The 12,007-nt window shown below is 39.8% G+C and overlaps 1 protein-coding gene across 1 annotated transcript in view; it reads left to right on the top strand.

Moving 5' to 3' along the window:
* The window catches only part of LOC132778139 (all-trans-retinol 13,14-reductase-like), a 29,705-nt gene that overhangs the window by 10,384 nt on the left and 7,314 nt on the right, over positions 1 to 12,007 (top strand). Inside the window, exons 3-8 of the mRNA XM_060780815.2 lie at positions 1,907 to 2,136; positions 2,677 to 2,872; positions 4,241 to 4,438; positions 6,307 to 6,429; positions 6,987 to 7,125; positions 9,778 to 9,887. Of these exons, the coding sequence (XP_060636798.2) occupies positions 1,907 to 2,136; positions 2,677 to 2,872; positions 4,241 to 4,438; positions 6,307 to 6,429; positions 6,987 to 7,125; positions 9,778 to 9,887 (996 nt within the window). The remainder of the gene's footprint in view (positions 1 to 1,906; positions 2,137 to 2,676; positions 2,873 to 4,240; positions 4,439 to 6,306; positions 6,430 to 6,986; positions 7,126 to 9,777; positions 9,888 to 12,007) is intronic.

Consider the following 12,007-nt stretch of genomic DNA (forward strand, 5'->3'; position numbering starts at 1 on the left):
GATATAAACATAATATTATATCACCAAAGCTTCCTGTATTTTTTAAAACTTGTTTAGGTGGCATGACAATGGGCAACTTCAAAATCCACAAATACCTAATTATTATAGGCCTTGGATGGTGTACATACCACAGAACCAAAGGTTCAGTGGGAACGTTAGATCTGAAAGTTGTGTGGCTTGATTCCTCTGACACAACAGTGGCTGAGATCTTATACGAGGCTTCTGATAAGTCTTTGGCATGACCCAGAAAGAAATGATATAGGAAGATGTAATTTTACATTTATTCCACATACTTTCCACTGATATCAACACACTTCTTACATCGGTATTCCAAGTTCTGTAAGCCTTGCAAAAAGAAGGATTTCGATTGTGCCTCAAACCAGTCATCCGTAGCAGCCATGGCATCAGAAATGCTGTGAAATTTGGTAACCTTGAGGTGTTTCTTCAGGTTTGGAAACGGATGATAGTCAGAGGGAACTAGATCCAGTGAATAAGGTGGAAGCCTAGCTTCACCAGTTTTGCCATGGTTGCTTGTGCAGTGTGAGCGAAGGCATTGTTTTGCAGGAACAAGATTCCTTTGGACAGCTTGCTGCACCTTTTGGCCTTCAGAACTGCCTTCAATTGGTCCAAAAGTTCAGTGTAATACCTTGCATTGATGGTGAAACCATTCTGAAGGTAGTCCACTAGCAGTATACCCTCTTTATCCCAAAACACAGAGGCCATCACCTTAATGGCTGATTTTTGCACCCTGAACTTCTTTGGATGAGAAGAACCACTGTGCCTCCACTCTTTTGACTGCTCCTTGGTTTCAGGGTCATACAAAGAAATCCAGGTCTCATCCATAGTGACCAGTCAATCCAGGAAGTTCTTATCAGTCCGGAAACACTGACGAATGGACCAGGAAGTTTTCACTTGCATGCTTTCCTGATCTGTTGTCAAACATTTGGGGACCCATTTTGCAGAGAGCTTCTTCATGTTCATGTTTGCCAATTCTCCAGTATGAGGTTGTACATAGCATCAACAATCTCCAGAAGAACAACCACTCTCGGTCGTCCAGGACATTTCTCATCATTGGTGCTGAAGTGGACCATTTTAAATTTGGCAACCTAGTTTTTAACTGTAGAATATGATGGGCATTAATCCCCCAATGTTTGCGACATGTCACCATAAATATCCTTCACGGACTTTCCTTGCAGAAACAAGAATTTTATTACTTCTCTGCTCTCATTTGCTGTGAATATTGCCTTAGACTCCGCCGTTTTGTTTTCCCATGTGCCTGGATCACTATTGCCATAAGCTACAAACACAAAATTTTGAAAATATACATTATACACATAAGGCTTTCATATGATGTAACATTCATTACCATAGAAACAAAACAAGAACACAAAGCCAAAGACTTATCAGCAGCCTGACGTATCAACCAGGCTGAGCATAATGCTTCATGAGCACAGGTTCTCCTCCCAACCAGACAGCTTTCGAGCCCCACACAGGGATGCTATTGCTGCTGCTGGACAGGAGACAGAGAGGGAAAATTCAGAGAGAGAAAAAGCAGCCAGCCTCAACTCATGAGGGAAGACACAATAATTACTCTCAGAAATGGATTGCATTTTCCTTTTCCTTGCCCTCTCCATTGCTTCCCTCCAATGTCCCTTCCCCACCAAAAGCAACAGCAGCATCAGCTCATCTGGATTAAGGTTTTGATCAGTGTACATAGGGTTCCTTCCACCTCTTCCAAAAAGAGCCAACACATGACTTAGCCACTAACTGTATGTTGCCCAAGACATCCTTCTTTTCTTTCATTTTTATGGTGTTAAGAAAAAAGGTTTCTATATTTGCTTAAACTGTAGTCCAAACATCTCTCTGCTTTATTTTTTCTGACTATGGGAGGTCTTTTCACTCTTAGGCATCCACTACGTGGGGCAAATGCACAAGAACGGCATGCTGAGGGTAATCATGGACCAGCTCACCAATGGGCAACTCGACTGGGTTCAGTTGGAGGATCCCTATGATATCATAACCATTGGGGACAAGGATTATACACTTTGCTGTGGCAAGAAGACCTTTGGTGAGGAGCTGGAGAGGCAGTTCCCAGAAGAGAAAGAGGGCATCCAAGAGTTCATAAGGTTAGCAAAGGTGAGAGAGAGAGCACTAAGAGGTCTTACTTATGTACAGAGCTGGGGAAGAGCTGTTTTTAGACTACAGTGTCTACAACCCTCGCAGAGATTCTAGGAGTTGTAGACCAAAAATGTAATTTTTAAAGCCTCATTTAAGTGGTGCATTTCAGCATTTTGTATCCAAAAGACCAAAATTACAATAGAATAATGTTCCTCAGCAAGAAGAGTCAAATTAAGTAACATCTAACATGGTCACATAGATATGTTTTATGTACTGTATGCTGTTCATTTTTAGGTTTAGATATTTTTGACAAAAACTTACCAAAATAGCAAATTTATTCATAAAAAGTGCAGTAAAGCACTTGAGATTTTTTTTAAAAAAAAGTAATTAATTATGGGGAAGCATGGACAAGTGAAAGATTAATCCCACTATTTATATAGACCTTCACATTGTGATAAAATTACAGACAGAAACATAGGGATCTAGGTTCACTATTTCTGCTCATCTAAGGGTGGAAACAGTTTTACCAAGTCTTCTCATTCATTTCTTCCCTCAAAGGTAGTATCGAAGCATGTGGCTCTGCTGGCTGTTCTGAAAATGATACCCTCGTGGTTGTCTACATTCCTGATCCGATGTGGCCTCATTCACTGGATCTCTCCCGTTTTCAGATTGGCATGTTCCAGCCACAGCAAAATGGCGACTCAGTTGACCTCCAATCAGGATCTGCTAGCTATCTTCAGCTACTTCTTCTATGGTGAGGAAAGGGTAATGGATCTCACTTGATGGTTAATTTCTCCCAGGATGAACTAGCTTTTAATTGTGTCACTATTTCTTCTCTGACTTGCTTTTCCATAATTATTCTCCATGGAGATTTGCCCTCTAAAGTCACTTTTTGCTGGCCAACCATGGAACAATGTGATCAGATACAAACAATTGGATTGTGAAAGAGTCACTTTATTGAACTTAGATTCTATTTAATTGCATTGAATGTATTTAATTGCCAGAAGAAGAAGCAACCTAGTGTGGATTTAGTGTGCCTTTCCAGAATAATGAATTTCTCAGCAACATGCCCTCAAAATGCATTTATTATTGATGTAGGATTGATTGATTGATTTGCATGCCCTATCCCCTCCGAAAATTTCCATCCCAGTTATATCCTACCTTGCTCATGCCCAGCATTATTTTTTAAATATTTTAAATTTACATTTGGCCCAGCCATAGGTTTTAAATTCTTGTTGTGTTACTGTACTGCTTATATTTTATTTTGTTTATGAGATGTATTTTAACTGTTCTGTATTGTTTGTTTGCTATTGTTTTATTATTGATGTGTTGTGGGCTCAGCCTCATGTAAGCCACACCGAGTCCCTTGGGGAGATGGTAGCAGGGTATAAATAAAGATTATTATTATTATTATTATTATTATTATTATTATTATTTAGCCAAGACAAACATAAGTCCTTGACTTGCTCCTCAGCCTTTCTCTGAGAAACACCTGAGTTTCAAGGGCACTCCAATAGCTGGGTGGCTCCCTATCTGACTATCCTCTGGAAAACAAATCTGAAAAATGGGATTCAAGAACCCTTCCAGCTGAAATGCCACAGTTCTTGAAGAGTTATCCTCAGACAGGGAGCCAGGAGGCATCTAGAGTGGGGAGATATTATCATAAATGGGTGACTGGTCCATAGGAGGGGGATAATAGTAGGGCTTCTTTCATGTAACCTACCAAAAAAAAAGATATAAAATGTTTCACAGTCATTTTATGCCCTTTTATTATGAAAATTCTATGATTCGATGAAATACATTTTGCCCTCTCTGCCCATTAGGAAGATTATCATCAGAAGGTATCATTGAAAGATAGCTTTATTCACTGTCTAGCTTTCATAATAATTATAGACATGAGATAATAGCCCTAACAATCCCCAATTTATTCAGTGATATATCTTTACACCTCAGGATCTTGTCCTGAGCAGCCTCCAGCTGTTACTGGAATGCAATTCCAACCTTCCTTGAAGGCAATGGAATCAGCCTACAATAATACCCTCTCTAACATTGTTTGCTTCAGCCACCAACAGTTTTTTTCCCCACCATTCTACTCCCTGCCTTCCTCCAAATGTATTCACAGGAGTTCCACCCAAAGACTCGAGCTTCTTGATTAATCTCCTCATGATCCATCACTACAAGCGTGGAGCATGGTATCCAAGGGGGGGATCGAGTGAAATTCCTTTCCACATGATACCCGTCATTGAGCAATCAGGAGGTGCTGTGCTAACCAGGGCCCGCGTGTGCCAAATCTTACTCTCTGAAAGTGGCACTGCAATCGGTGAGTCTCAAGAGAAATTTAGAAGTGAGATTTAGAAGAGATGGAACTCTAGAACAAAAGCTTTATCACACGACACTGTTATCATGAGGCACTTTCCCCCTGCGCTTAATGAAGGTCTCACTCTACTGTTCTGGTCCTTTTGTGTTCCTCCCTCAGAAACCCATTCTCCCTCAGCAACACATTCTAAATATCTCATCCAGGGTTTTATCAATTTTATTCTTAGTACGTTTGGCCCGCCTACTGTATTCTATTTCTCCATCATGTTATTTTGAAACGGTTTATTTTGTTATTTCATGTATTTATTTTAATGGTATTTTTGCTTCTTGTATTTTATTTTGCTGTACTACAATGTTGGGCTTGGCCTCACATTAGCTGCCCCGAGTCACCTTTGGGGAGATGGTGGTGGGGTATAAATAAAGATGATGATGATGATGATGATTATTATTATTATTATTATTCGGCTATTTTTCCACTGTCTCTTGTGGAGTCTGGGGTTTGTAGTCCAATAAAGCTCAAGAGTTCTTTGGCTAATGATTCTAAATGTCCCTCCCTAAACTGCACATCCCAGCAATCCATAGGATGTTGCCATAGCAGTTAAAGAGAGATAATATGACAATGTACAATAATAGGGCCCCATATAGAAGATTGGACTAAGATGATAGCCAATGAGGGAATGGAGAAGAAGGCTTTATCATTTCCTAGGCCTTCTTAAGCATAGAATTGGTTGACACATATGTCCCTTGATCAGCATCACCAAGCTACACATTCCAGGATTCCATAGAATTGATTGGAGTAATTTATATAGAAGTTTGTGAAATCGGTACTTCTTGATAGAGTGTGTGGAGTGGTAAGAAATTCTGATTAAGGAGGAAAGACACCAATGGCTTTGAGAAACAAAACTAAAATCTTAATGGTAGGAATTCCTTTCTAAGGATGCACCTACAGTGTTGAATCAATGCAACTTGACACCATTTCTTCTACCAAGTTTCAGTGCAAGGGAATCATGGGAGCTGTTGTTTACAAAGTCTTTAGTGTTCTCTCCCAAAGAGGGCTGGTGCATCACCAAGCTACACATTCCAGGATTCCATAGAATTGAGCAATGGAAGTTAAAGTGGTGCCAAACATTTACAGTATAGATCAGGGGTCCTCAAATTAAGGCCCAGGGGCCAGATACGGCCCTTTAAGGTCATTTACCCGGCCCTTGCTCAGGGTCAACCCAAGTCTGAAATGACTTGAAAGTACACAACAACAACAATCCTACGTCATCAGCCAAAAGCGGGCCCACACTTCCCATTGAAATACTAATTAGGTTTTTTTGTTAAAATTGTTCTTCAGTTTAATTATTGTATTGTTTTAATGTGTTTTTTGTACTACAAATAAGATATGTGCAGTGTGCATAGGAATTCATTCGTGGGTTTTTTTTCTTCAAATTATAATCCAGCCCTCCAACAGTTTGAGGGACTGTAACCTGGCCCTCTGTTTAAAAAGTTTGAGGGCCCCTAGTATAGATGCATCCTAAAATAGGAAAGTTACTCAGGGTGATAATGTAATCAAGCATCACTCTAAGGAAATCCTGAGAGAGGTCTAATGTGGAGAGGTGGAAAAACATGCCTAGGAGTTTATATCACAGAGGGATCAGCTAAGATAGACCTAGCGAGAAGACACTTTGAGCATTCAAACTATCTTGGCCTCATGTAAGCCACTCCGAGTCCCTTGGGAAGATGGTGGTGGGGTAGAAATAAATTATTATTATTATTATTATTATTATTATTATTATTATTATTATTACCCTATTACTGCTGCCTGCTCTAAGATATTCTTGACCCTGTGGTGCTAAATGTTGTTGCTAAGCAGTTAACCTTTTCCAGGAGTGAGTGTTCAGAAAGGACAGAATGGAGAGGTGAAGGTTTATGCTCCTTTGGTGATCTCAGATGCTGGCATTTACAATACCTTGGAGAAAATGCTGCCTCCTCAGATCAGAAGCAAACCAGGTAAGTCACACATTATGTTTTTCTTCTGCAAAAGAAATCAGTATTCTTTAAATCACACAGGCAAAAAGGATTGTTGGAATTTCCATCCTTGAAGCTAAACAGCACTGGACCTGGTCAGTCCCAAGAATAATGCCTTTTACTCCTTCTCAGAGGCTACTCTGTGCCACAAGTTCTGTTCTCTCCATGTTTCTTTTCTTGCCAAAAAACAAAACAAACCAGGTTAAGTTCAGGTGTGTGGGGAGTATTTCCTTTTTCTTAGTGGTGGAGAATGTCTTCTTTGGGTTCATTCACACTGTTGAATTAATGTCGTTTGACACTACTTTAACAGTCATGGCTCCATTATATGGAATCATGGAAGTTGTGGTCTTTAGCCTTTTTATTTGTAAAAAATGCTTGTGCTTCACCAAGCTACCAATCCCAGGGGTTGGACATTGTGACTTGTTTGTGAGAACCCATGGTGTGAAGATGGGCATGATGTGGAGTTGTGGAGGAGGTGTAATTTGTGGTCAAGTGGGTTTCCAGTTCCTCTCAGCACTATGTTTTTGTCACTCACACAGAGATTCAGTCCCAACTTAGCATGATCAGGCCTGGGATGGGCTCATTCCTAGTCTTTGTGGGTCTTCGAGGGAGCAAAGAAGAACTTGGTCTCAAGTCTACCAACTACTGGATTTACCAACACAGTAATCTAGACAGTCTGTAAGTAAGATGTTTCCCTAAACCCAAGGGACTAATTTTCCATTTTAACTTCCATGGCTCAATTTTACAGAATGCTTTGTGACACTTCTTTGCTGATAGCAAGAATCAGAGAAAGGCGAGAACAGCAATGACAAAAGAGAATAAGAAGAAGAAAAAGGGAGGACATACAGTAGAGTCTCGCTTATCCAACCTTCGCTTATCCAGCATTCGGTATTATCCAGCTCAATTTGCCTCCCACCCAGATCCATAGCTGTTTCAATACATTGCAAGGTTTTGGTGCTAAATTTGTAAATATAGTAATTACTGCATAACATCACCATGTATTGAACTGCTTTTTCTGTTGATTTGTTTGTAAAATATGTTTTGGTGCTTAATTTGTAAAATCATAACATAATTTGACATTTAATATGCTTTTCCTTAATCCCGCCTTATTATCCAACATTGTTGCTTATCCAACATTCTTCCGACCCATTTATGTTAGATAAGCAAGACTCTACTGTACTGAAAACACGCGCTGCTACAGAGATTCAGATTAGCTAGGAATTTTTAAAAGTACATTTTCTATCTCTATACTGCCTGATTAGATCTACTGCCACAATCAGAAAGAAAAAGGGAGTCTGAGTGAGTGGATGGGAAGGATTTTTGTCAAAATGCCAAGGTGCAATATCTGAATTGGCCACTTGGGTGAACCACAGAACATTTTAATGTGTTTTTCAATGGTAGAAGAATAACAATAACTTGTTGCAGTAATGGTGACAAGTAGCAACCTGGGTATTCAGGGTAATGACTCAGGTAACTAGTTCTTTCTAAAAAGGAGAACTCACTTGACCATCCAAGTTGTAGTTGTTTTTTCTAAGCTCCTCCTCATTTAGGATGGGATGTTTGCAAGATTTTGGTATCATGTCATGTGTGTCTGACACAACTGTCTTTTACATGAAGGGATCTTTTACAACAAGAACAGGATTTTCTTCCCATATTTCACCACAGCCTTGCATTATGAGTTGTCAATCATACTCCTCCACATTCACTTCATGGTGCTTCCATACAGTATCTATAATTCAGGAGAGATAGGGTTAAAATGTGGGGTGGCCAGATGATGTTTGGGTTATTTTGTGTGTGTGTGTGTGTGTCAGGAGAGACTTGCTATAATAATAATAATAATAATAATAATAATAATAATAATAATAATTCACACCTAGCTCCAATAGACAAGAGTTCTTTCTCCCACCTGGGACATCCCACAGATATATAAACCCAAATTTCCTAGTTTCCAACAGACCTCACAACCTCTAAGGATGCCTGCCATAGATGCAGGCAAAATGTCAGGAAAGAATGCTTCTAGAACATGGCTATACAGCCCAAAAAACCTACAACAAACCAATAAAACTTTATTTATAACCTACCCTATCTCTCCCTAGGGGCTGGGGGGAGGGGGCTCAGTTGGTTTCCAACCAAAGATGACAAACATTCAATGCCATAATAAACAATTCAAACAAAACAAACCAAATTGAAACAGTAAACAAACACAGCTACCTAGACGTTTAAAATACTTGCTCAATCGCAGCAACGGAGGGAAAACACGATTCAAAAAGGTCCCCCTTTATCCCAGTTCCAGGCAAAAAAAGCGGATTTTCCCATGACTGTGTGGCCCTGCAGTCATGTGAAGTTTGGGATTTCCCTCTTTGCCCCCTGTGGAGACTGCTTCCTGCCCATGGTGGTTTTAAAAAACCCAAAACAGCTGATCAGTTGTTCAGGATCCCATGGAGACACAGCTGATTTCAAGAGAGAAGAAAGAGAGAGCCATTAGAGGTCTCTGAAGTGTTTATTTGAAACTTTATAATATTAAATAAATCATAAATAAGCAATTGAGGAAAGAAGGAAATTCAGCAGCATTTTTTAAAAAAAAATTCCTGCCATTATGTGTTGATGCTTATTTGCGCACATAGGAATCTCTCCGTATTTGTATTAGGGTATTCGCATGTGCGCATATAAGCATCATTGCATAATTGATTGATTTAAAAAAATAAACTTCTGGTGGATGTCCCCCATCTGCCCTCCATTTTATCCCGAGACACAGAAGGGCTGTGAGGACAGCGTGGGAAGAAAGCCCAGGACTGGCAGGTCTGTGTGAGGACCTACTCTGAGGTTTATCCCACATATTTAGACCATGTTCTGGCACTATCTGGAAGCACCCTCGAATATTTCTGCAAGGTCTATTCAGGGATAAGTATTCTTTCTTTCCCTCCCTCTGTTCATTCTATACCAGTGGTTCTCAACCTGTGGATACCCAGATGTTTAGCTTTCACTTCCCAGAAATCCAAACAGCTGAGATTGGCTGGGATTTTGGGAGTTGTAGGCCAAAACACTTGGAGACCCACAGGTTGAGAACCACTGTTTATAAAAGTGGTTTACGTGTCTTTCTGTCTCTGTCTCTCTCTCCCACCCACCGCAAGGGTAATAGTTCCAGCCCTATAAGGACATGAGACAAAAGGAAAACAAGAAAGCCTGGGTACATTTTCTTAATGTTATGAGGTTCTTATGGTCAAGTGGGGTTAAAGTAAAACATCAGCACTGAATATCCTCAACTTAGATGGTTCTGCTACAGTTGTGCTCTGTAAAGAAGCTTTCATATTTTCTACTTTTGATTTGCAGGATGACAAAATATTTTGCCCTACCCAGAGAAAAAGTGAGTACCAACCTTCCTATGATGTTCATCACCTTCCCATCAGCCAAGGATCCCACATATGAAGACAGGCACCCAGGTATCATTTTTCTTTACCTATTAGAAAAGAATAAGTTGTAAGGAGGATGTGATCGTCTATTGCAGTGTTTCTCAACCTTTCTAATGCTGCGGCCCCTTAGTACAGTTCCTCATGTTGTGGTGACCCCCAACCATCACATTATTTTCATTGCTTCTTCATAACTGTAATTTTGCTACTGTTATGAATCATCATGTAAAATATCTGATCTGCAGGATGTATATTCAAATCCCAAATACCCAACATGCCCAAATTTGAATACTGGTGGGGTTGGGAGGGGATTGATTTTTGTCATTTGGGAGCTGTAGTGGCTGGGATTTATAGTTCACCTACAATCAAAGAGCATTCTGAACACCACCAATGATGAAATTGAACCAAACCTGGCACACAGAACTCCCATGACCAAGAGAAAATACTGGGAGGATCTGGTGGACATTGAACTTAAATTTTTGGAGTTGTAGTTCACCTACATCCAGAGAGCACTGTGGACTCAAACAATGATGGATCTGGACCAAACTTGGCACCAAAACGCAATATGCCGAAATGTAAACACTGGTGGAGTTTGAGGAAAATAGACCTTAACATTTGGGAGTTGTAGTTGCTGGGATTTATAGTTCACCTACAATGAAATAACATTCTGAACCGCACCAATGATAGAATTGGACCAACATTCCCACACAGAATCCTTATGACCACAGAAAATACTGTGTTTCCTGATGGTCTTTGGCGACCCCTCTGACACCCCCTCATGACCCCCACAGGGGTTCCGACCCCCAGGTTGAGAAACACTGGTCTATTGAAAGATATAAGAGCAGACTCATCAAATCATTTGTTGAATCATGTGTTGAATCAAGGCAAATCCTGCCCCCCCCCCCCAATGGCTCTACTTGAATCAGAACTAACAAAAGGATTTAGACTTATGTGCGTCTGTCAGTGTGTGTGTGTGTGAGAGAGAGAGAGCTCAGGAAATTATTTCTTGGAAATTATCTGTCCCATTATTTATCATCATGTTTAGAAAGTCATTTGCCACTGTTACTGATTAGGATATTTGAAAAGGGAACTATTTGCAAGGCATATTATTTTTATGTCCCTTTTAAACATTTAGGATTAAAAGGAAAATTGCATAAAGCTGTCAAAAAGGACTTTAAATGCTTCAAAGCTGAATTTTCAAAAATGACTACAAAACATTATTGTTTTACCGCTTACAAGATTTCATTCCTACTCTTTCTCTTGCTTTTGAAACGTGTTATCTTTTTGCCTTAGGCTTAGGCTGTTGCTGGGGAGTAAGAAGAATACTTGTTAAATGCATTGTAGAAGCCTTTCATAGCTGGAATCACTGGGGTGTTGTGTGGTTTCTGGGTCTGAAGATGCAGGCAAAATGTCAGGAGAAAATGCTGCTAGAACATAGTCATACAGCTCATAAGCCACACAACTCAACACTTGTTAATATTATCAAAAGGATGTCCTAATACTCACTATGAAGGACAACAGTTATTAAATTCTTCATGACTTAGGATTTCATTTGGGAAAACGTGTTTGCGTCTGTTTTCAAGCAGAAAATGTATTTCTCATCAGTTTTTGTCATTGTTTACACAGGGGACAATGCATTTTGTGGAAAATGAGTTTGTTTTGGAGCTAAAACACTGCATTTTTCATAGAAACCCCGTTTTATATCTCCTCTATTTTTACTGCACAGGAGTTACATCTGCATTTTTTTTTGCCCAGGAGTTACATCTTTGGGCAGACTGTGTATTTTTTTGCAAATTACTAAAACATAAAGTCTGAATGTTCATGCCAAGTTATACTTTCACTCAAGGTGCATCTACACTGTACAATTAATGCAGTTTTACACAATTTTGTGTAAAACAAATCTGACACAATTGACTCAATGGTATGAAATCATATGTAGTTTTACAAGATTTTTAGCGTTCTCTGCCAAAGAGAACTGGTTCCTCACCAAACTACAAATCACAGGGTCCATAGCATTGAGCCATGGCAGTTAAAGTGGTGTCAAGCTGCATTAATTCTGCAGTGTAGCTGCATCCTGATTCTAAACAAGGGCTGCTCAAGGAATTTATCCAGTCGCCATTTTAGAGCAAGCCAATATGATTCACAGTTTCCAG

Source organism: Anolis sagrei, chromosome 6 (genome assembly GCF_037176765.1).
Source record: "Anolis sagrei isolate rAnoSag1 chromosome 6, rAnoSag1.mat, whole genome shotgun sequence".
NCBI lineage: Eukaryota > Metazoa > Chordata > Lepidosauria > Squamata > Dactyloidae > Anolis > Anolis sagrei.